Source organism: Balaenoptera musculus, chromosome 15 (assembly GCF_009873245.2).
Source record: "Balaenoptera musculus isolate JJ_BM4_2016_0621 chromosome 15, mBalMus1.pri.v3, whole genome shotgun sequence".
Taxonomy (NCBI): Eukaryota; Metazoa; Chordata; class Mammalia; order Artiodactyla; family Balaenopteridae; genus Balaenoptera; species Balaenoptera musculus.
Window position 1 is genome coordinate 79,777,091 of NC_045799.1, and position 22,480 is coordinate 79,799,570.

The window sequence follows — 22,480 nt, forward strand, 5'->3', positions numbered from 1 at the left end:
ATATATAGTGAGAACCCATGGGAGTAATGTAAGTAGGGCAGGGGTCCCCAACCCCCAGGCCGCAGACCGGTACCCGTCTGTGGAAAAATTGTCTTCCACGAAACCGGTCCCTGGTGCCAAAAAGGTTGGGGACCGCTGAAGTACGGGACTTGCCAGCTGTCAAGGGCTCTACAATCCTTTCTCTGAGTCCATGTGATTCCTTTGGACAATGGAACTGAGGAGTGAGGGAGGATGTGGCCTCGGGGAGGAAGGGCAGGGTGCAGCGATGGTGGCATGGCCGGGGCGGTGATGGGGCTGGAGCCAGACAGGTTGGGGCTGCCCACTTCCTTCCCTGGGTGGGGATGGAAGGCCAGAGGGAGGCTCCTGGCACCTGGGGTGCAGGAATCTCTGGCATGTGGCCCTGAGCCCATGTTTCCAGAGATCAGCCCTCCTCCCCAGGGCTGGGAGGCTGGGTGGGACCCAAATTCAGACATGGGCCTCTGGGGTGACCTGGCCTGCATCTTGGGGGTCCAGTGGCCTCTCTCCCTGAGCTCCAGCGGCCCTGCTCCTGCCCTCCTAACTGGCCCTGGCCTGCCCCACACCGGAGCCCTGCCCAGCACCCTCCCTGTGGTGGGCTGGGCTGGGAGGAGGAGTGAGGGTGCACTTACATTTTCAGGTCTTTCAAGCCCTCAGCCAGCGGCCAGCGGGGCAGCCTGACTAACCAGCTCCTCCAGGCCCACGCTGTTGGGGGAGGGGGCGAGGCTGGAGCCCCAGGCTGTGGGTGCGTGGGTGCTCTGCAGGCCATCATGGGGCTCCCCTGGAGGCAGCTGCACCCTTGGCTGCTGCTCCTCGTGGTGCTGGTGTGGCCCCAGCCCTGCGTGAGCCTGGGTGAGTGGGGGTCCCGGGGTGGGTGCCCCTGGCCAGATCCAAGGGGCTGGGGCACCTGCTGGGACCCTGGGAGCCCGCCCCCTCCGATTGGGAGAGGCAGCCCCAGGGGCAGTGGGCCCTGGACCCTCACCCCTATCTCCACGGCCACAGAGCTCGTCCCCTACACGCCGCGGATAACAGCCTGGGACCTGGAAGGGAAGGTCACAGCCACCACGTTTTCCCTGGAGCAGCCGCGCTGTGTCCTGGAAGGGCGTGCCAGTGCTGCCAGCACCGTCTGGCTGGTGGTGGCCTTCAGCAACGGTATGTCCTGGTGCAGGCCTGGGGCTGAGGAGAGCTGCAGGGGCCCTGGGAGCCCCTCACAACTGGGTGTGGACTGGGAGTTTGGGCTTTATCTAGAGGGCGCTCTGACGGGTGACAAAGTCTCATGTGAGGCATGGAGGGCCAGGGCTGGAGGCCTTGGACCCAGCCAGGGGCTATGGCGAGGTCCGGTCTGCTCCTCCCCTCCAGCCCCAATCTGTCCCTCACTCCTGCAGCCTCCAGGGACTTCCAGAACCCCCAGACACTGGCTGAGATCCCAGCCTCCCCGAGGCTGCTGACGGATGGTCACTACATGACGCTGCCCCTGACCCTGGACCAGCTGCCCTGTGAGGACCCAGTGGGCGGCAGGGGGGGCGCCCTGGTGCTTAGGGTGGGCAATGACGCCGGCTGCCTTGCTGATCTCCAGCAGCCACGCTACTGCAACGCCCCCCTCCCCGGCCCTGGACCTTACAGGTGGGTCACCCAACCTGGACCTTGGAAGAGGGCTGTGCTGGGAGAGGAGGGGTTTTGGGGACCAGGGCTGCCCCCCCACCCCAGCCTCTCCCCAGGCCTCTGTCCTGGCCCTGCCCCTTCCTGGCTGCAGGTGGAGCAAGCCCCTCCCCTTCACAAGCCTGGGTTTCTTCCTCTGTGGGGTCCGACCAGCTGGGGAGGGCAGACAGAATGTGGCCCTTCCAGGAGGCCCACGAGGAGGAGGAGGTGGGCATCGCAGAGCTGGTGGGGTGGGGGGGTGGGGAGGAGTCTGCAGGCCCCACAATGGGGGAGGGGAATGCTGCAGGGCCCACTGTCCCTCCCACAGGTAGATCTGGCGGGAGACTAAGCCTGGGGCTGAGGGTGGAGCCGGGGTGGGAGAGCAGGTGTCAGACGAGGGGACAAGGCCAGAGGTCCTCAGGGAGACCCAGTGCGGCTGGGGGAACCGGCAGGGGGCGCAGGGAAGGTGGGGCGGGGCGTAGGCTCCACCCACGCCTCCCTCGCCCTCTCACCCAGCCCGGCCAGGTCCCCCTCCCCCTCCCCGTGGCCACTCCCTGGCGCGGCCTCCAGTTACACCTGCCGCCGCATCCCTACGGCCACCGGAGCCGTCCCGTCAGTGCCAGCCTGCCTGCGTTCCTCGCGGCTCGGAAACCTTCCAGAGCTCCGCCCCCCACCTGCGGACAAAGATACAACCGAGGCTTCGCACGGCTCCCGGTGCCCCCGAGCTCAGCCTGCCCCCTCCCGTGATCCTGGGCTCCGAGTGCGCCCTGATCACAGCCTTCCCTCCCTGGCCTTTGCCTGGGGTGCCCGCTCTTATAGGGGGGCCTTCCAAGGCCTCACAGACTCCTCACAGCCAGCAGTTCTCTGGGAGGCCAGGCCCCCCCACGCGCCACGCTGAGCCACCCTGAGGCACCCTGCATGTGACACTTAGTAATCGGGGCCACCTAAACCAGATAGGGTGTCTGGAGAGCGACGGTTCAGATGGTTTGGGGCTGCTGGCAGAGGTCACTGTGGCCAGAGAGATCTCAGGGGGTTCTTAGAGCAGGGCCAGGCTTCGGCCGGTGCTGATGGGCCCCACCCTCCCCTACACATGGAAAGGCCCACAGCCTGGCCAGCCAGCAACAGCTGCCTGGGGCCTGGCCAAGGTGGGTGCCTCGCCCAGGGCAGTCGAGGCTCGGAGCCTCACCCTTCCTCCTCTCTCCAGGGTGAAGTTCCTCCTGATGGACTCCAAGGGCTCACCCCAGGCCCAGACGAGGTGGTCCGACCCCATCACTCTCCGCCAAGGTAGCACTGGGGGAGGGGCGCTCCAGTGGTCGTGCTCAGCTGCCCCTCCCCCTGCTGCTGTGGGACTGGGGGCTCAGAGGCAGCCCCCCCCCCAATACAGAACCTTGTGCTGGAGGCTGGGGCACCGGCTCTGTCCACCCCGAAATGTTTGCCAACCCTCGGGTGCCCCGGGCCCCAGCCCCGTCATAGACAGAATCAGTCTTCCCCTCCTTCAGGGAGCCAACCCTGTGCCCAGCACTGCCGGGAGGAGGGGAAGGGCCAGGGCAAGAAGGAGGCTGGAGTCGATCAGGGCCATGGGTCCCGGGAGGCCTCCCTCAGCAGAGCCCTAAGGAAACTAAACGTGAAAGGCTGGAGTGTCCCACGTGTGGGCGCCTGGGAGATGGGCTGAGAGGCCGGGCTGGTGGTGTTGGTGGGTCTTGTCATGTGAGGGTCTTGAATGCCAGGCTCCAGGAGCAGGGCAGTCCTGAGCTCTGCTGCCACTCTGCCTGCCACAGGCGGGGCAGTGGGCAGGCACATTGGTGGGAACAGCCCAGAAGGTGAGACCAAGGCAGAGGCTGGAGCGATGAGTGGTGGTCCAGGCTGGCAGAGCACAGATGCCCAGCTGAGAGGGACAGATGGATGGGCTCAGGAGGCTGGCTGGGGATGTAAGGCAGTCAGCCTTGGGTGTGAGCATGGTGGGGAGGTGACCGCCCTGGGGTCCAGGGGCAGCCTCTGAGAGCCACTGTGTGTGCAGGGAAGTCCCCAGGCTCCATTGACACGTGGCCAGGGCGGCGAAGTGGTGACATGATCATCATCACCTCCATCCTCTCCTCTCTGGCCGGCCTCCTGCTCCTGGCCTTCCTGGCAGCCTCCAGCGTGCGCTTGTGAGTGGTGACACCCTCGAGGGCCCCTCTGTCACCCTGAACCCCTTCCCTCTCACTGGTCCCAGCACCTGGAAGCCCTCCATGAGCCCTGTGGTTCTGAGGTGGGCAGTGCCCCTTCCAGGGATGTGCAGGGAATTCCCCGCCCCCCCCCCCAAATATCTCTCACCTGGGAGGTCAGGGAGGTGGTCCAGCAGCTCCTCTGATAACAGGTTCAGAGAAGGGGCCACCTCGTTCTGCCCGGGCCCTTGTCCTCCCTGACCTTGTTTTCTCTCCAATGAGCCCTCTATCATTTCAGCGAACTGACACCCAGGTAGTCAGGGTGGCCACCTGGAGGAGGCAGACCTCCAGCTGGCTCTACAAGGGAGGAAAGGGAGATCAGAGGCTGCAGGGGGAGGGCTCTGGGAGTGGGGAGCTCGGCAGCCCACTCCACCCAGCAGGGAGACAGCTGCACCTCTTCCTCTCCCCATCCAGCTCCAGCCTGTGGTGGCCGGAGGAGGCCCCAGAGCAGCTGCGAATCGGCTCCTTCATGGGGACGCGCTACATGACCCACCACATCCCACCCAGCGAGGCTGCCATGCTGCCTGTGGGCTGCGAGCCTGGCCCGGAACCCCTCCCCAGCCTCAGCCCCTAGCCTGGCCCATACGGCTGGGGCTGGGGCCGTGGGGGACCTGCACCCATGTGCCCCTCCCCCATCGCACCTCCGCACCCTGCCTGAAATCCCACCACTAGCAGCCCTGCCTTGGGCTTTCCCAGTTCCCCCGCTCCAGGCAGTGAAGTTGCACTCAAGGGAGGGCTGTGGTCAGCCTGGGCATCCAGCCTCCGCCGCCATCTGCCTCTGTTCTGCCTGCCTCGAGCGAGGCTGGAAGGTGACATGGAGAGACTGCCCTGACAGGAAGTTTCCAGGCCCCAGGAGGAGGCCTGCAGGGGGCCTTGTCTGCCCTGTGCAGGGAGCTGGGCTGGGCCCATCCTGGGGTATATGAGGCCTCCCTCTGTCCCTCTGTCCCATCCACCAGCGGCTGGGGCTGCAGTGGAGCCTTTAGAGGTTCTTCCATTGTCCCTGGACGGGGGCCCTTTCTGAGGGTGGCACTCACCAGCTGTAAGGTCTGACAGTGTAGACACATGTTGACTTTCCAGCCACCACTCCTAACCCCCTTGCACACGCAGATGGCTCACACACTTATCCACTCACTCTCACGCCACAAACATTTATTGAGCGCCTGCTGCATGCCCTGCACAGTGTCAGACATGGGCCCTCACGCAGAGCCCGGTGCTGTTCTTGGGAGCTCACTCACTGCTCTGCGCCTCAGATGACCACGTGTCCTGATGTGACCTGTCACTATTGGGAGGCTATCACTCCCTCACATTGTCACATACCCTCGGGCTCACACTCCTCAGACGATCACCCCAATGGACTCTCTGGGGTCCGCGAGCCCCCATCACCCAGGAGGATACACTTAACTCAGCAGCGTCCGCCCGCCCGCCCGCAAGGCCGGTGGTTCCCACTATGGCCGCGAGGGGGCGCCAGTTTACCGCAGCCGCAGGGTCCCGCGCGTGCGCACTCCTCTGAACTGCAGCGAGTCCCGCCGCGTGACCCGAAGTCGTAGAGCTACCGCCACTCCGGAGGGTCTCTGGAGGTCAGGGCTCCAGGTCCCACCTCGGCCAAGCCAGAGGGATGAGCAGTCATGCTCTCGCTTGAGGATCTACGATGTATCGTCCAATCCGCACAGCCGCCACCGTTTTCTGGATGGAAAAACTGAGGCTCAGTACCCTCCCCGCCGCGCCCTGTCCACTATCACCGCACCCCATGTCCCTGGACCCGCTCCCGGCCCCTCTAGTCTGACCGCGGCTCCCAGCAGGCAGGCCCCCCGAGGAGGGTGCCCAGCGGTGGCCAGCGGGGGGGGGGGGTCCTGCTTTTTGGAGATGAATAAACGCAGTCTGGCTCCTCCATCCTAGTAGTGCCTGTGCTGGTTCTGGAAGAGGAGAATTTACACACGGGGCCCAGCCTGGCCTTGCTCTGTCCAGCCTGGCCCCGACACCAGACCCGGGGCTGCCCTGAGCCTATGCCCTTGATTGCCAGCCCTAACTATACATTGAGGGTGCCCCATCTCCTGATGGGCCCAGGGAAACCCACCCACAGTGGGGGGCAGGGCCAGGAAGCCTCCCACTGACGCAGGTGGATTTAGCAGTGCTCCCTCCCAAGCAAACACTTTAGGGGGGTCTACTTTGAAAACCCATGCACCCCTGGTCCCTTGTGGTCTCTCTCCCACCCTGTCCTCATCCCCACCAGCCACAAGACCCGTTCTAGGTGCAGACAGAAGCAGATTCAGATGCAGTCGGGAGCTCAGGCCCTGGTGTCCTGGGTGACACCTGGCCATGGGAACCAGCCCCTTCAGGCAGCCACTTTTGAAATTCTGCTACTGTAGAGCCCAGGACCCTCTTGGATTCTTGGAATTGGAGGATGGTTAAAAGTGCCCTCCCCAGCACCAGCTACCCCCAGAGGAGCCAGTCTCACACTGTCCTGCCCAGGCCTGGCTCCAACACCAGACAGGGAGGCCCTTGAGGCCCAGGATGCCCAGCTTGGGGCCTGCCCAGGAGGGATATGGTGGGGAGGAAGAGGGGTCCACTGGTGTTTGCTGAGTAAAAAAATGAACAAATCTGCCCAAAGCTGGAGGATCAGCCAGGAGCAGGAATTGCCCCAGGCTCTTTCATGTCCCAGGGTCCTTTTGTGGCTTGTTATTAGTGCCAGAATCTGTGTGGGTCCCAGGAGCTGCGACATCCTGTGCATGCCTGGGGCTGCCCCTCACTTCTGAACAGCATCTTCAAACCCTCTGAGGAGCTGCTGTCACCCCATCAGGGCCACTGGGGCTTAACCGTGGAGAGAGGCTCTGAACAGACATTGCAACATGGTGAGTGAAGACTGGGCAAGGGAGCCCAGGGGAGGCAACTGACCCCACCTGATGGTCAAGGGGACTTCCTAGGGCTGAGATGAGTCTCAGGAGGCAAATGCAAGTCAGTCAAGTCAGAGGAAAGAAGGAGAGAGGAAGAGAGGGTACGACTCAGGGAGATCAGGTGTAAATGGTCTTGCCCTGCGGTGGCACGGATGGTGCCCGGGGCCGTGGCAGCAGGGACTGGGGGCCAGGAGGCCAGTAAGAGGGAGGGTGACCTCCAGGCAGATGGAATCAGCCCTGACTCAGCTGGGGCAGACGAAGCAGGTTGGAGGGGAAGAATTGAATTCTAGAAATATTCAGGAGGTGGCTGGAGGAATCAGGCACTTCTTAGACTTGGGGGATAAGCCAAAAGGAGAGGCTGTGCTCGGGTTTGTTTTTTTTTTTTTTTAAATAAATTTATTATTTATTTATTTATTTATTTTTGGCTGCGTTGGGTCTTCGTTGCTGTGCCTAGGCTTTCTCTAGTTGCGACGAGCGGGGGCTACTCTTCGTTGCGGTGCACGGGCTTCTCATTGCGGTGTCTTTTCTTGCTGCAGAGCGCGGGCTTTAGGTGCGTGGGCTTCAGTAGTTGTGGCACGCGGGCTTAGTCGCTCCGCAGCATGTGGGATCTTCCCGGACCAGGGCTCGAACCCGTGTCCCCTGCATTGGCAGGCAGATTCTTAACCACTGTGCCACCAAGGAAGTCCCTGTGCTTGGGTTTCTGATGTGGGGATGGGTATGAATGCAAAATGGGGCCCTTTATGTTCTGAAAGTGGTTCTATCACCCCAGCTTTAGAGCAGATCCCCAGAAAAGGGGGTTCTGGGAACGTCATCTTAGGTCGGTGAATCCACAAATACACTGACAAATTGTTTTTGTTTAAATTAATTAATTTTATTTGTTTATTTGTTTGTTGTTCCGCGGCATGTGGGATCTTCCCAGACCAGGGCTCGAACCCGTGTCCCTGCATTGGCAGGCGGATTCTTAACCACTGCGCCACCAGGGAAGTCCACAAATTGTTAATGTTTTACAAAGATGGAAGCCAACGCTGGTCAGCGGGAGGCCACCCTGTGAGCCTGCCCAGCTGTGGGCATGCTGCCCCAGGGCTGTGCTGACAGGCGTGCCCAGGCGCCACAGAGTCCCCACGGAGAAGGGGTGGCTGGCAGGACCGGTCATCGCCAACACAGGCACCGTCACGCTGGACCCCGGGGAGCCGTGCCAGGCAGGGCCTCTGCCTCAGAGAGGGTCATGAGCCAGACGCCAGCCCGGCGAGGGTCTGCTCGTTACAGCCTTGAGCAGGGCGCATAGTGAGAACTACTTTGTGGAGAATTTTTCATTAAATGATGTTTTAAATTTTCTCCAGGGCTGTATTTGGGGAAGTGCCTCCAAATCCATTGGCCCATAACATAATGGCTCAGTGGTTAAAAACAAGTTCATTGTTAAAAAGGAATAAAACAGCAATGGTTGTGGGGGCGATGACTCGCAAATGACTCATCAGGCCAGAAATCAAAGGCATCAGGATGACAGCAGGTGGAAACCAGGCAACAGGGCAGCACCCCTCCCTCCCTCTCACCCTCTGGGTTCACTTTATTCCTCTGTATCTCTGAACCACCCGTTTCACTCCATCATCCCTGCAGTCCCCAGGCCGGCCACCCTGGTCTCTTGCCGGGGTGTCAGCAGCTGCCCCTTTGCTGGTCTCCCCATACCAGCGTTCCTGATCCCCACCCCCATTCTCCTCCCAGCATCCAGAGGGACCAGATTATACACCTAATGGTGTCACACCCTTGCTCACAACTCTCAGAGAGATTTCCTGCTGCAATAACAGAATCCAGATTCATCACCTCAGTCCTGAGGCCCCATGATCCATCCCTTGATGCCTGAATTCATGCCACACACACCCTCCGTTAGCCCCCGTGCCACAGGGCCTTTGCACTTGCTTTTCCCTCAATGTAGACCATTCCTCCACTTCGCTCCCCTTCCTCTAGATCATTCCTCAGCTTCACTGTCGCTTCTTCAAGGAAGCCCTTCCTGACTCTCTCAGCTCTCCTAGAGCCGTGTTCTTTTCTTCCTCAGCACATTTTCTTTCCATTTTGTAATTAGACATTTAAAACGGTGAACTTTTGCGTCTCCTCCACTAAACTGTAAACTCCAGGAGGGCAGGGATCACGTCTGCTTTGCTCACCGGGGCACTCCTACAGCTAGCACACTGCCCGGCTCCCAGTAGTTGCTTAATAAGTATTTGTTGCCTGAATGCTTTATAAAAGGCGTCTTCACACTGACCGCAATCGGCTGGCCAGGGCACCTGCTTCTTTGTCTGGTGCGGGTGCATGACCGGTGGGTACCCTGGCTGCCCAGGAGCCTGGCATGTCCCACCCTCTGGCTGCTACAGTGGGAGGTGCAGACTCAGGCTCTGCCACAGGTGGGGTTCCTGGGTGGGGTGAGGGGGCCGAGTCCGTGCAGAGAAGAGACACCTTTTTGGGATTCTTACAAAGACATCATATGGCTAGCGCTGGTGGGGGGACATGGCAGCAAGAAAGCCATGTCCCCGACAGAATAAGGGTGTTGCAGGAGCTGGGCAGTCAGAATGGCAATCATCTGTCATGCCCAGGAAGGTGGCCAGTCCCCAGGCACTGGGGGAGCACAATTTCATTTCATGCTGGGAGTTTTTCGGAGCCTTGCTGGGGTTTGTGATGATCTGCCTTCTAGGAAGGGCCCCAGGGCCAGTGTCACAGCCTTAGGGGCTGTTCATTGCTGCCTCTTCAGGATGGCGACTCAAGAACCCTCTGCAGAGCTCGGCCTCTCTCTACTGTCCGCAGGAGGAAGCTGGAGGGCGTAGAGGGCACGTCCAGCTCCTGGCCAGCCCAGCCCAGCCCAGGAAGCCGCCAGGCCAGTGGTAGAGGGCAGGGCGGGCACCACCTTCTCGGGAGGGGCCAGCGTGAAACAGGAGCAGAGGGACACAGCCACACCTCACTGCTCACTCTGCAACCTGGCCGCCCCACCGTGTCCCCACGGAGGTGGGGAGGGGAGGGGGAAGAGAGGTGTCGGAGTGGAGGAGGGAGGGGGCAGCTGCTGGGCAGGACAACAGACCCAGAGACCCAGCCCAGAGACCCTCCAGGCCACAGAGAGGGCTCCGATCCGGTCCCTGTCCTTAGAGAGTGTCCCACTCACGGAGGGGCCGGGGGTGGGGGGAGGGGGGAGGCACACACCCTGTTATACACAGAACTGTGTTCCTCACAATTCCTATGTTGAAGCCCTAACCTCCAGTGCCTCAGAATGTGACTGTATTTGGAGAGAGGGTCTTTAAAGAGGTCATGAAGTTAAGTGGTAATTAAGTAAGTTCTTGAGGGTGGGATGTAATCCAGTCTGACTGGTGTCCTTATAAGAAGAGATTGGGACACAGAGACACCAGGGATACTGCAGAGGACAGACCATGTGAAGAGGCAGCAAGAGGGCCACCGTCTGCCAGCCAAGGAGAGAGGCCCCAGAAGAAACCAACACTGCTGATGTGATCTTGGCCTTCCAGCCTCCAGAACTGTGAGGAAGTGTTGTTTAAGCAGCCTGGTCTGGGGCACTTTGCCCCGGCGGCTGGAGCAGGCTAATCCACCCACCCACCATCACGGTGTTGTGGACGTGAGCGGTGACGGAGGCGGAGTGCACAGGGCAGGGGTCAGTGACGAGAGCTGACAGGCAGCAGGAACAGCGTGTGCAGAGGCCTGGAGGCAGGAAGGGCCATCACGCTGGCCCCTTGACCCAGCTTTCCGGGCCTCCTCCTCCCCTCCCTGTGGAGAAGCCAGAGGCCACTGCAGCCGCGTCCTGGCCCTCCCTTTTCGGCCTCCACCACTGGTCCCAGCCTGGACACCCCTGACTCCTAGGGACAGAGCCCGGGAGTGAGACAGGAGCCCAGGGCTACCCCCACCCTTTATGCCTCAACTGCTGGATGAGCCTCGCAGGCAGCCCTGCCCCCCTCCGCTGGCCTCAGTTTCCCCTCCCCTGTAAGATGAGTGACGCTCTCTAAGCAGTTTGGGCTCAGACACTCCAGTCCCCACCTCCCTGAAACCCCACTCCCTGTGGGTGACACAGGCTGGAGTTATCCACGGGAAGAATGTGTTGCCCTTGACAACCATTCTTCCTCCCCTGAGGGACAGAGAGGAATGTCCCATTAATCATCCTGGCCTCTCCCTCCCCGTCTTCAGCCCTCCACCCCCGCTCCCTGGTGGAGGTGGCCCAAAGTCTCCTCCAGTGTTTCATGGAAGCTCCGGGCTCAGCTTTGCCCTCCAATCCCTGTGCCTGGAGCCCTGTCCTTGTCTGAGCCCCAACTCCATGAGGCCAGGGCAATGGGAGAGCCCCCAGGGCAGGGGTGGGATGGGGTAGGGGGATGGGCAGGAGGGGTAGGGGGCTGAGAGTGGGCTCAGGTCATCAGACATCTCTGGGTGCCTCTTCTGCATAGGGTCCTCTGCAGGGCGGGGTTGGGGGCACAGACAAAACCAGGCACAGAAAGTACAGGGTAGGGAACAGGACCTGTGATGGGGAACAAGGCAGTGGTGGGACCCAAGGGCAGCATCCGGCCCAGCCTGGGGAGGTGTGGAGGCACCAGGGGGACTTCCTGGAGGAGGTGGCATCTGAGCTGGTGACTTCATTGAGGATGGAAGGGAGGAAGGTAGGCAATCAGGGAAGGGAGGAGGAGGCCTGGAAAGCTGGGTCACGGCATCACAGTGGGGCTCAGCTGGCTGGAATGAGGTGGGTGTGGAGCCGGGGGGTTAAGAGGGAGGAGGCGAGGCCTGGGGTAAGCGTGGAGGGCCCTGAACACCACCCGAGGAGCTGGTCCAAGGGAGGGGGAGCAGACTGGGTTTTGGGAAGGCCTTCAGTGGTCAGAGTGGAGTGAGCGGCAGGGAGAGGTGAGCCCTGGGCAGAACAGGGAGGTTACCTGAGCTGGGCCTTGGGGGACAATGTCTCCATGAACGCCCCCTCACTGCTCCCAAGGTCAGGTGTGGGCACACTGGGGGTGCCTGGTAGGACTTGGGTTCCACCCTCTGTCCCCCAGTAGTACACTGCCGGCAGCGAGCAGCCCTGGCTGGCCTCAGCCACCGGGGCTCCAGGGCAGAGGGCTTCCAAGCTTCAGAAAAACTAAAGCGTGGAGGCTTCTTCTTGAGGGAGGCTTCCGTGGAGCCGGGGTTGGGGGCAGGGGGAATGAATTTAGAGAGGGTCCTCCTGCCACCACGCTTGTCTCTCCCCTGCACGACTGCAGCAGCTTCCTCACTGGGCGCGCCACAGCCCTTGCCCCCGTCTATTGGGTTGAATAGAGTCCCCCCAAATTCATGTCTATCTGGAACCCATGAATGTACCTTATCTGGAAATAGAGTCTTTGCAGTTAAGGTGAGATTATCCTGGGTTAGGGTGAGCCCTAAACCCAATACGACCGGGGTCCTTCTAAGAAGAGGGAGATCTGGCCACAGAGACAGACACACAGAGAGGAGAACAGTGTGTGAAGATGGAAGCAGAGACTTGAGTCATGCCAGGGGGCATCAAGGAAGGCCACGGCCATGAGAAACTAGAAGATGAAAGGGAGGGTTCTTCCCCAGAGACTTCAGAGGGAGCGTGGCCCTGTGACACCTTGATTTCAGACTTCTGGCCTCCAGAACCACGAGAGAATAATGTTGTTCTAAGTTACCCAGTTTGTGGTCCCTTATTACAACAGCCCCAGGAGACAAGTACCCCCCCCACCGCCTCCCCCACCTCAGTCTGTTCTCCCCACAGCAGCCCGAGGCCTCCTAGCCACACCCTTCCTCTGCGCTATGCCGAGACTCATATCTCTCTGAAGGTCAAAGCCAGAGTCTGGACAGCGACCTGCACGGCCCCACACCATCTGTGCTGCCCCCGGACCTTGAGGACCTCACCTCCTACCCCTTCCCTCTCTCCCTAGTTAATCCCCCAACCACACTGACCCCAGCAAACCCACCGCCGTCAAGAGGCTCCCTCCTCGGGGCCTACGTGGATTGTTCCAAGGACGGGCACTGGTACCTGCACCCTTCCCTGTATGGATGCTGTGCCTCCCACCAGGTGGCATCCCCTCCCCTCCCCTTGAACCTGGGCTGTCCTGGGGCTTGCTCTCGCCACAGGCTGGCTGCAGTAATGCCGTCTGATGTTCAGGCCTTGCCCTTGAGAGGCCTGCCAGCTTCCATTTTTGCCTTCTTGGGATTCTTGCTGCCATGTAAAGAAACTTAGTGTGGACCACTGAATGATGAGTGGCCTCATGGAGAGGAAAAGGGTGGGGGCAGAGGATGAGAGGATGGGGAGGCCCAGCCAGCTCCCAGCTGCTCCAGCCACCCCACACACGTGAGTGAAGCCAAGCTCCCAGCTGGACGTAGCCGTATGAGCGACTCCATTGATTCCATATGCAGCGGAAGAACCACCCAGCAGAGCCCGGTCTCCACCGACAGGATTCTGAGAGATGCTAAAGTGGTTACCGTTTTCATCCTCAGAGCTTTGGGGACATTTGTTACAGAGCGATAGACAGCTGTCCTGGGGCTTCTGCACCGGCTGCTTCCTCTGCCAGGAGAGCACTTTCTCAGGCTCTCCCATGGTTCTCCCTCTCCTGGTCCATTCAGGCTCTGTTCATATGTCACCTTGTCAGGGTTCTGTGCTCTCCCTGCCTAAAACAGCCCCCACCTTCCATAATTCTCACCTCCCAGCTTTTGCTTCCTTGAAGCCTGTATCACTACCAGACACTCCATTATACTTGAATGTGTTTATTTACTCTCTGTCCCTCCCAACCAGGATGTCAGATTGTTTTTTGTTCCCTGAGGTTCCCCCAGAGCCTGGCACAGAGCAGGGGATCTATCATGGCCTATTGGAGGAGTGCATAGATAAAGTGCCCACCCTTTTCCCAGCCCTCGCTACTCCTCTGGAGCTTCTGCCCGCAGCCCGTGCCCACAGTGGTCCTGGCACATAGCAGACCCTCAATAAACAGTGTGTCAGTTGCACTGAATGTAACAACTGAAAAGGACTCAGCGTTCTGACCTTCAGCCACCCAGCGTCCAGAGCAGGAAGGAATTGGTCCTGGGCTTGCATGGATCAAGGAAGAGCCACAGTGGCTGCCTCTTGGCCCTAAATTGTGAGATTTCACTCCGAGGCAGCATTCTACCAAAAGAGCTTTCTGCTTTATGATTCTGGGTTTACGATGTTTTAACTAAACAGGAGAGGTGGTGAGCTGCCTGTCATGAGGGGTGTACAAGCAGACCTGGAAGGGGCTGGAACACTGTGCAGTAGAAAGATTCGGGGCAGGGTGGGGTCAGTGAACTGTAGGGTCTTTTCCCCTTGAAATTAGCACAGACGGGTGTCTGCTAGGGTCTGGTGAGTGGCCCCGAGGTCAAGCTGGTGGCAGGGGAAGGGACTAGGTCACCTGCACTCTCCCTCTCTGCCTGAAACCCAAGGCTGCAGATCTGGTGTCTCGCTCTGCTGGGGAGCGGGAGCCCAGAGCTTCTCCCTGTGCGCCTCGCCTCCGCGGGGCAAGGTGTGATGGTTGCCATGGAGCTGGGGCCTTGTTTGGTAACACAGGGCCAGGTGGGCCTTTGGGAGCATTACCTGGCTGCCCTGTGTGTGTGTGTGTGGGGAGGGGGGTTGTTCGGAACCCCACCCTGTCCCATGAGTCACCCCAAAGGTACACAGCCAGGTAGGTCCTTGGGAATAGACTATTCCCCAGGGCTTGGTGTGTCCCACTCACCACCACCCCCAGCCCTTCCTGGCCCCTCTGGTCATCCTGGTCCCACTCTCTTCACACTAGGCCACCTGCAGCAGCCCTGGTTGAATGCAGAACCAGGAGGGACTCCTCAAGCCCTGTGGGTCTGGGAAGGAGCCCTCATACCTGGGCCTGGGGGGACAAACGGAGCCAGCTGGGGCCCCAAGTGGGCTGTGGGTATGGACACCCCTGGTACCCATGGGAACTTGTCCCAGATCAAGCTGAGAGGGGACACTGAGGATTGCCTACATCTGTGGTGTGTGATTAAAAATAGCATTTCAAATCAGTAGGGAAAGGGCTGATTTTTCAGTATTTTAGGTTTTTTTCAGTATTGGGGTTTTTTTGGAGGCTTCGTTAAGCAGGCATGATTGATTAACCCATTGGCCGTTGATGATTAATCTAACCTCCAGCCCCTCTCCCCTTCCCAGAGGTAGGGGGGATGCAGCTGAAAGTTCTAACCCTCTAATCACGTGGCTGGTTCCCCTGGCAACCAGCCGCCCCCTTCCTGTGGTTATGTAGGGGATTTCCAGAATCACCACATCAACATAAACTCAGGTGTGCTTGAAAGGGGCTTGTTATAAAAAGCAAAAAAACTCCCATTTCACCTTTATCACCCTGGAGCTATTTCAGGGAACAAAGGATGCTCCTTTAGGAGCTGTGGGCCGCTACCACAGACAAAGACTATAATATATATCAGAGTAGCCATAGGTAACAGATACAAGGACGCATACCAAACTGAGGAGACTGGATGCCTGGGCGGGGAGGGCAGGAGTGGGATAGAGATGGGCACGAAGAGAAAAAATTAAAAAATAAAAGCAGGACCTTGTGCAGAGCAGTAACGAATGGTGCCACAAAAACTGAGAAGGAAACGTAATCCTTTGCTCCTGCAAGGCCTCCCAATTAAACACAGATGAAAAGGGGAAAGACAGAGTCCTGCCTGGGTATTAGAAGACCAAGGGTTGATTTCCAGCCCTGCCACTGACCATCCACGGGGCTGAGAAAGTTCCTCTCCCTGTGGGGGCCTGGTTCTCTCATCTGTATAATGAGATTAATAATCGTGCCTGCCCTGCCCGCTTCTGGGGATCTGAGATAAGTCGATGGGCAAGAATGTACTTTCAGAAGGATGAAGCTCTTCCCATGTTATGATGTCTGCTTTCAACTGCCTTTCAAAAGACAAAAAGAGGGGAAAAAAGTAAATCTATATACTTATCAATAAACATTATATTAAAAAATATGTGTATTATAAGTATATATTATATTTACATATGTTTTGTAAGTATACATATTATATTTACATATAAGTATATGTATTATATATACATATATGTATATATTATATATACGTATAAGTATATATTGATATAGAGAGAGTAACATAGTGTGTGTGTGTGTATATATAGTAAATATATACATATATGGGAGGGAGAGGCTTGAGAGCAAATATACCAAAATGTTAACAGTTGTTGAATCTGGGTGGAGGCTATATGTATGGGCATTCTTTGTACTATATGCTTTCAACTCTCCTAGGTGTGACCATTTCTGTAATAACAGGCTGGCGAGATAAAGAAGCCTTTCCAGGGCTGGGTCTGACCGGGATTTGCTGGCTGGGCCCCAGCTGGACCTGCTCGTGTCCCCCTCTCTTCCACATCTGGGTCCAGGAGCACTGGTCCTGCTGTCTCAGAGGCCCACACACCTGCTTAAAATTCTACCCGTGCGACCTCCGTGTCCCATGACTAAACGTTGATCGCAGGATGACCTGCATCTCAAGCCCATCCACGTAACCGCCAGCACGCTGAAGTGGCTGCTTTGTGGACGGCCCTGTGCCGGCCCCTGCGAGCCCACCCCCTCCTCCCTGCCACCCCGTGAGGAAGGAGGGGCGGTCCCTGCCTTGAGGAGCTTCCAGCGGGAGGAGGGCCAGGTGTGCACAGGGATGCATTTGATACAACAATACATTTTATTGCAATGGTTGTAAGATGGAGGCCCATGCCAGGTGCTGGGAGGACGTTAGGGGACCCACCAAAGCCAACCAGGGGACAGTTTCTAGTGGTGCCAGACCCTGGGGTAGGTAGGACTGAAGGACAAGAGTTCGCTGGGTACTGCAAGGCAGCGAGGGCCCTCCGGGAAGAGCCTGGCCTGAGCCACGTGAGAGGTGAGAAGCCTTAGAAGAGGGGTCCCAGCGGCCTTTGGTTTTATTGTGTTTTTTTGTTTGTTTGTTTTTAAATAGTTATTTATTTATTTATTTTTGGTTGCATTGGACACGCGGGATCTTTTTTGTTGCGGTGTGCGGGCTCTTCGATGCGGTGCACGTGGGATCTTAGTTCCCCTGCATTGCAAGGCGGATTCTTAACACTGGACCACCAGGGAAGTCCCTCAGTGGCCTTTTGGTTGAGGCTCTCCAGGCGCACACCTGAACTCCCCCGACCTCGTCTGCCTTCCCGAGTTTTTCGCTCTGCTCTTGGCCCCCAGTTCCTTTGGGGCTGAGTCAATCACTGGTGAAATACAGTAATGTTCAATCTTGAAAAGTCTGGAACTAGCTCGTCCGAGTAAAGAGTTGGTCACAAAAAACCTACTAGGTAATTACATAGTGTGGGTAGGAATATTTTCCTTTTTTGAAGTTCACTGCAATAAACAATTTGCACAGTTTAAGTGTATTGGGAAAGGAAGATAATGCAGGTGGGCTGGTAATCAAATAGATTATATATTTGATTATATAGAGATATAAATTAAATGCGTTTTAATAACTAACAAATATTTATAATTAATTGTTTAAAAAGAATTTTAAGTGCTCCCCAAAGGAGTTTGAGTTTTAGGAGGGTGGCTCCAGTCAGGTATGGAGCTGGGCTGGCGGGGGTGGGGGCTGGTGCTTGGGGCAGGGGACCCCCCGGAGGGGCTGCTGCTCCGGTCCAGGTGAGAGGTGGTCGGTACACGCTCTGCCCACCGGCCCTGGGCCCCATCTGGGCACCTTCTGTCTCGAGGAGGCATTGCCCTGCCCTGGCAGTGGCCAGAGATGGAGGAAGGAGAGAGGGCAGGTCACCGGGCTAAGGAGAGGAGGGAGGGTGATGTTGGGGAGCCCCCTTCCGGGGCCAGGCGGTAGGGGGACAGCAGGGAGGGAGTGCCCCTAGGCTTGCCTTGGGGGGTGATCCTCCAATTCTGGGTCTGGCCCGGCTGGGCTGGCTGGGTGATCTTGGACAAGCCCCCTTCCCCGCTCTATGCCTCGTCTGAGAAATGAGAATAACTCCCTTCTGCAGAGGGGGGCCGTGGGGAGCCGTGGTTGCCAGGCTGGGGGACTGTTTGGACGAGGAGATTCCACAAGGCGCCGCAGGACCGTCCCTGGGGCTGCCTGGACCCCAGGGCTGGCTCCTCTTTCCGTGGCCCCTCCCTAGCCAGGCCCTCCTGGAGCGGGGGCAGGGTGCAGTTTTCCTCTTCAGACCCCTCCCGTGCAATGCCAAATCCTTGGGGCCAGCAGATTCAGCCCCTAAGCCTGTCCAACCAGTTGTTTGGGAGAAAGGGGGCACGTGGGAGGGGCAGCAGGAGGTGCCAGAAGCAGCCTCCCCAAGCCCAGCACGCACAGCGGAGCCTCTGGGGCTCTGTATGCTGCAGACAGACCCTCGGACAGACAGACAGTTGGACGCTTGGCCTGGCCATGAGGCTCAGGGGGGGACAGTCTTCTCTTCTGACGGCACTGTTGCTGCTGCTGACCCGCCTCCATCCGGGGGTGAGTCTGGGTGAGTGAGGGTCGGGCAGGGCAGGGGTGCCCACTGTGCTTCAGGCTTCAGGAAGACAGACCCCACCTCCCCTGGCCGCCTCCTGAGCCCCGAGTCTGGGGACTGGGTCCCAGGTGGGTCAGGGGAGACAGCCCACCAGAAGAGGTCACAAGACAGACACCTGTCCCCCTACCCCCCGCCCCAAGATTGGGAGCAAGGAATGCGTCCTCCCTCTCTTTGGGCTTCTCATCTCCGTGCCTCCCCCTCCCCCCCCCCAGTCCCCGAGGAGAGGTTTAAAGAAGTCTTCAAGGGTAACACTTACCCCAAAAGAAGCTCTCCAAGGGGGTCTACAGGCATTGTTCACTGTCAGGCTGTCAAAGTGGAGGGACTTAGAGACACAGCCCCATCCCCCCCATCTCTGCTGCTCCGTGTCTTCCTCTCTTTTAAGCAAATATTAAGTACCTGCTGTATGCTGGTGTGCCCTGGGCCTCAGCGTTAGAGCCAGGAGCTCTGAGAGAGGAGGGTTCTAGCCCTGAACCTTTGGGGTTGAGCTGAATTAAATGGAAATGAATTGCACTGAACTGAACTGAAAGAGGGAGAGGGTTCTGGAGACTTCCATAAAGCTCACCTCATCTTTCTTCTGCTCTCCAGTATCTGGGGCTGAGGGACACCTCAGGGGGCCTGGAGAGGAGTTAGGGGTTCTGAGCCCTCCAAGCAGAGCAGCAAGGCTAGACAGGGCTGTGAGGGCTGAGAGGGGACAAGTTCTCTAAGGGGAGGGAGCCTTGGGGCGGGGCGGGAGGTGCAGAGCACTGGGTGGGGAGGAGAGGCCGCCCTAGGATCTGAGCCAGGACACTTCCTCAAGGCCCACCTCTGGGCCTAGGGTCTTCCTGTGTCACCCTCCCCACCACCACCACCAAGCCATTCATTCCTCTCATCAAGCAAACCAACCTGGACCGTGTGGATGGAGCTGGGGGGGGAACTTGAGAGGTGGGTAAACTGAGGCCTGGAGAGTGTCAGAGCTCAAGGTCACTGGGCTCTGTCAAGAGTCCAGCCTAGGGTTTGGGCTTGGGCTCAGGCTCCCCCAAATCTGAGTGTCACCCCAGCAGGACCTAAGACGCCTCCCCAAGCAGAACCGTGCGTGCAGCTGGGGAAGGGTCTCCTGTGCCTCCACCTGCCCTCCTTCCCCAGGCCCTGCCCATCACTGAGAACCCCCGGGACGCAGGGGGCAAGCCTCCCTCCGACCCCCTCCCACGGTGCCCACCCCTAATAGGCTCCCAAGGCAGGGGCCAGGGGCTGGACACGGAAGTGCCAAGGAGCACGCCTGACCAGAGCTCCCAGGAAAAGCCCTAACTCCTCCCACTGACTGGGGCTTCCAGGGCCATGAGCCCGTCCGCCCCAGTCTAGGCGCTGGGGACTTGGTCATCCTGTTGAGCCTCTTCTCTCTGCCCGCACCGGCCCCAGAGTGCATCAGCTATGCGCCCCAGCTCTCAAGCGCCACCCTGGCAGGGAGACTTACCCAGTCCACCTTCACACTGGAGCAGCCGCGGGGCCAGTTCAGTCACCTTAACATCTCCGACTTTGACGCCATCTGGCTGGTGTTGGCCCACAGCAATGGTGGGTGCTGCCGGGCAGACCTCGCTTTCCTCTCTGTGAATGGGCAGGCGGGCCTGAAGGGAGCAGGGGTAGGTGCTGCCGGGGACGTGGCCAGAGGCTGTCTGGCCTGGTGGGATGGGGTAGAGCCCATGCATCCCCACCTTCTGACCCTTGGTGCCACCCTCAGCCACCAGAATTTCACTGCCCCACGGAGGGTGGAGGACACCCCGGTCCCTGCCAACTTCCCCCAGACGGGCTACTACGTCACACTGAGGGCCAACCGCGCAGTCTACCCGGGCGGCCAGCCCGGCAACCAGCTCTGGGTCCTCCATGTCGGCAACGATACCCACTGCTCCCCGATGACAAGGGGCTTGCAACCACCCCCTGCCGGGCCCGGGCCCCTACCGGTGACGCGGCCAGCCCCGGGCTGGGGTGGGAGGGCTCCTGCCTGTGTCCAGGACCTGAGCCTGGGTGGGCTCCCAGCTGAGTGCCTGGGTTCCTGGCTCCAGTTCTGCCATTAGGAGGCGGGGGCTGGGGCCAGGGAGTCCGCGGTGAATTCTTCCGTCTTCTTGAGCAGAGGGCCCCCAACTTGAGCCCCCGCCCCCGTGGGCCATCGGGACCATGTGGGTGGAGTCTCCCCATCCAGGCAGAGTGGTGGGCCCTGGCCCCATCTCTCCTCATTCAGGGCTTGATTCGCTGATGTTCTGTGCTGAGGCATCTAGTCTGCTCCACACACATTTCCCAAGTGAGGACACTAAGGGTCCCAGAGAAGGCAAGGGATGCACCCAAGGCCACACAGCTGAGACATGTCACAGCTGGGATGGAGCCCCTTCCGGTGGACTCTAAGACTGTGCTTTAGCTCTAGGCTGTTCCCCCCAGGCCCTGGGAGTCAGGGGGACAGACTGACAGGCACAGGGTTGGAGGGTTCAGGTCCTGGGGGCCCCCCCACCCCCAATGCTGGGTCTCCTGTTCAGAGTGAAGTTTTCTGGTGGTGAGAGACAGGGGACCCATGGCTGAGACAGAGTGGTCCAGTGAGACCCGCCTGCAGCAAGGTAGGGGGCCAGGTGTGCAGGTCAAACTCCAGGGCTGGGGGCCCAGGGACCTGGGGGCTCCTGAGGACTGGGGGTGGGTGGGGAGGAATGGGCCAGCCCCCAGTCAGTCAGAGCCACCATTACCATCCTGCTGTCTGCAGGTGCCCCTCCCCAGGCCGCCCGCATGCCCCGCCCCCCTTGGGCTGGGGTGAGAGGCGGTTGGTCTGGAGGCTGTTCCAGGTCCCCCTTCTCAGGTCAGATCGCTTGCCTCCTTCTCACCCCACCTGCCTGTGGGGCCCCCCTCACACCGTCAGCCGAGGCACTCCAGGCTGCCCCAGGGCCCCAGAGCGCGGGCACCGTGGTCATTATTGCCATCCTGTCGGTCCTGCCGGCCATCCTCCTCACCGCCCTCCTCCCCTGCTCATCTACACCTGGTAAGTGGACAGGGTCGGGACTACCCTGGGAGGGCTGGAGTCCCTGTCCTGGGCCACCTCTATCCCTTCCCCACGCCCCAGCCCAGGCCCCCAGCCCAGCTTGTTCTGCTGGAAGGGTCTTCCCTGAAGGCCGAACAGGGGTAACAATTATTGATCAAGGGATCCCCAAGGTTCTAGAACCTCTAGGTGGGGTGTGTGTGTGCATTAACCCCTCCCTCTCTTGTCCCTCTGCCTGACACCTGCTGAGGCATTAGCGGGGGTGGGGGGGGCCACATTTTCTGAGTGCGCACCATCTGCCCCCTGGTGGCAAGAGCTGGAATTGCGAGTGGGAGCGCAGAGCAGATGCTCCAGGTGGAAGACATCCAGGTGGTGGTGAATTGCTTTTAATCTAAGCGCTGAGCTTTGACCTGAGCGCTCAAGGCTTCATGTGGGGCCTGGTGGGGAGGGGGTGTCCACCAGGCTTCCTGGAGGAAAGGGACATCTGGTCCCTGACGAGGATTTGGAGAGGAGGGGGAGGGAAGCAGGTGGGGAGGGTCTGGGGGCAGAAGAGTTGCCAGGAAGGCCTTGATTCCCAGCTGAGGAAATGGGCTGTATGCTGAAGGCCAGAGAGAGCCAGGGGCCAGTTGTGATCAGGGGAAACAGGCAGATGATGCTTTAGAGGCACCCTGGGTGTGGGGCGTGGAGGAGGGGAGCGTTGCGGTGGGGTGATGACAAAGGGCAGGAGACAGAGCTGGATTTGTGAGGTTTAGAGGAATAGCGCTCCAAGCTCTAGGCAATAGCCATCGGATTTCCATCAGGCCCTATATTCTTCATTCTCTCCGTCTCTCCTCCCCTCCTCCCTCCCCCCAGCTATGACACCTGTGGGAGCATGTCCATCTCTGGCCCAGGGGAGCTGGTGTGCATGAGAAGATATAACACCCACCACATGTTCAGCCCTTCAGCCGAGGGGGGCTTCTGAGAGGCTCCAAGGGGCCCCCATCTGCCCCTCTGCCTCGCCCCTGGTCCAGGCTGCAGAGCATGGGCTGGGGGCTCGCCCTGCTGCTTCAGAGCCCTGGGAGAGAGTGTTTCCAAATAAGGAAGAGGGGGAGGGTGTCCTTAGTCCAAAGCTTGGGCCTGTCCCTGTCAGAAATAAATGTCCCCATTATTGGGGACAGCCCTCTGAATGGCTGTGTCATTGTACACCTGGGCAGTCTCCCTGCATCCCTGTCCCCAGCTCCTCTTGGGAGGACACAGCAACCGGGGGTGAAGCCCAGGGTCC

General features: G+C 59.3%; 2 protein-coding genes across 2 annotated transcripts; both read left to right on the plus strand.

The window, feature by feature from the left end:
* The first annotated feature begins 644 nt into the window (after positions 1-644).
* Positions 645-5,745, plus strand: UPK3B (uroplakin 3B). Its single transcript, XM_036824332.1, has 6 exons — positions 645-867; positions 1,018-1,167; positions 1,401-1,638; positions 2,858-2,937; positions 3,671-3,800; positions 4,272-5,745. Exons 1-6 carry the CDS (start codon positions 786-788, stop codon positions 4,429-4,431), a joined length of 840 nt encoding a protein of 279 aa, XP_036680227.1. The 5' UTR covers positions 645-785; the 3' UTR covers positions 4,432-5,745.
* A 12,289-nt stretch (positions 5,746-18,034) lies between these two features.
* UPK3BL2 (uroplakin 3B like 2) lies at positions 18,035-22,180 on the plus strand. Its single transcript, XM_036826788.1, is given in 8 exon segments — positions 18,035-18,185; positions 19,626-19,782; positions 19,945-20,128; positions 20,130-20,164; positions 20,739-20,809; positions 21,103-21,201; positions 21,204-21,222; positions 22,072-22,180. Coding segments are annotated over 8 exon segments (756 nt in total). The 5' UTR covers positions 18,035-18,103.
* The last annotated feature ends 300 nt before the right edge of the window (positions 22,181-22,480 follow it).

What these genes read in the sequence shown, in the direction of transcription:
- UPK3B (XM_036824332.1), top strand. Translation starts at nt 786, where the DNA reads ATGGGGCTCCCCTGGAGGCAGCTGCACCCTTGGCTGCTGCTCCTCGTG. An exon ending in CCCGGCCCTGGACCTTACAG is followed by an intron (nt 1,639 to 2,857) that starts GTGGGTCACCCA and finishes TCCTCTCTCCAG; the next exon opens with GGTGAAGTTCCTCCTGATGG. An exon ending in CCCCATCACTCTCCGCCAAG is followed by an intron (nt 2,938 to 3,670) that starts GTAGCACTGGGG and finishes CTGTGTGTGCAG; the next exon opens with GGAAGTCCCCAGGCTCCATT.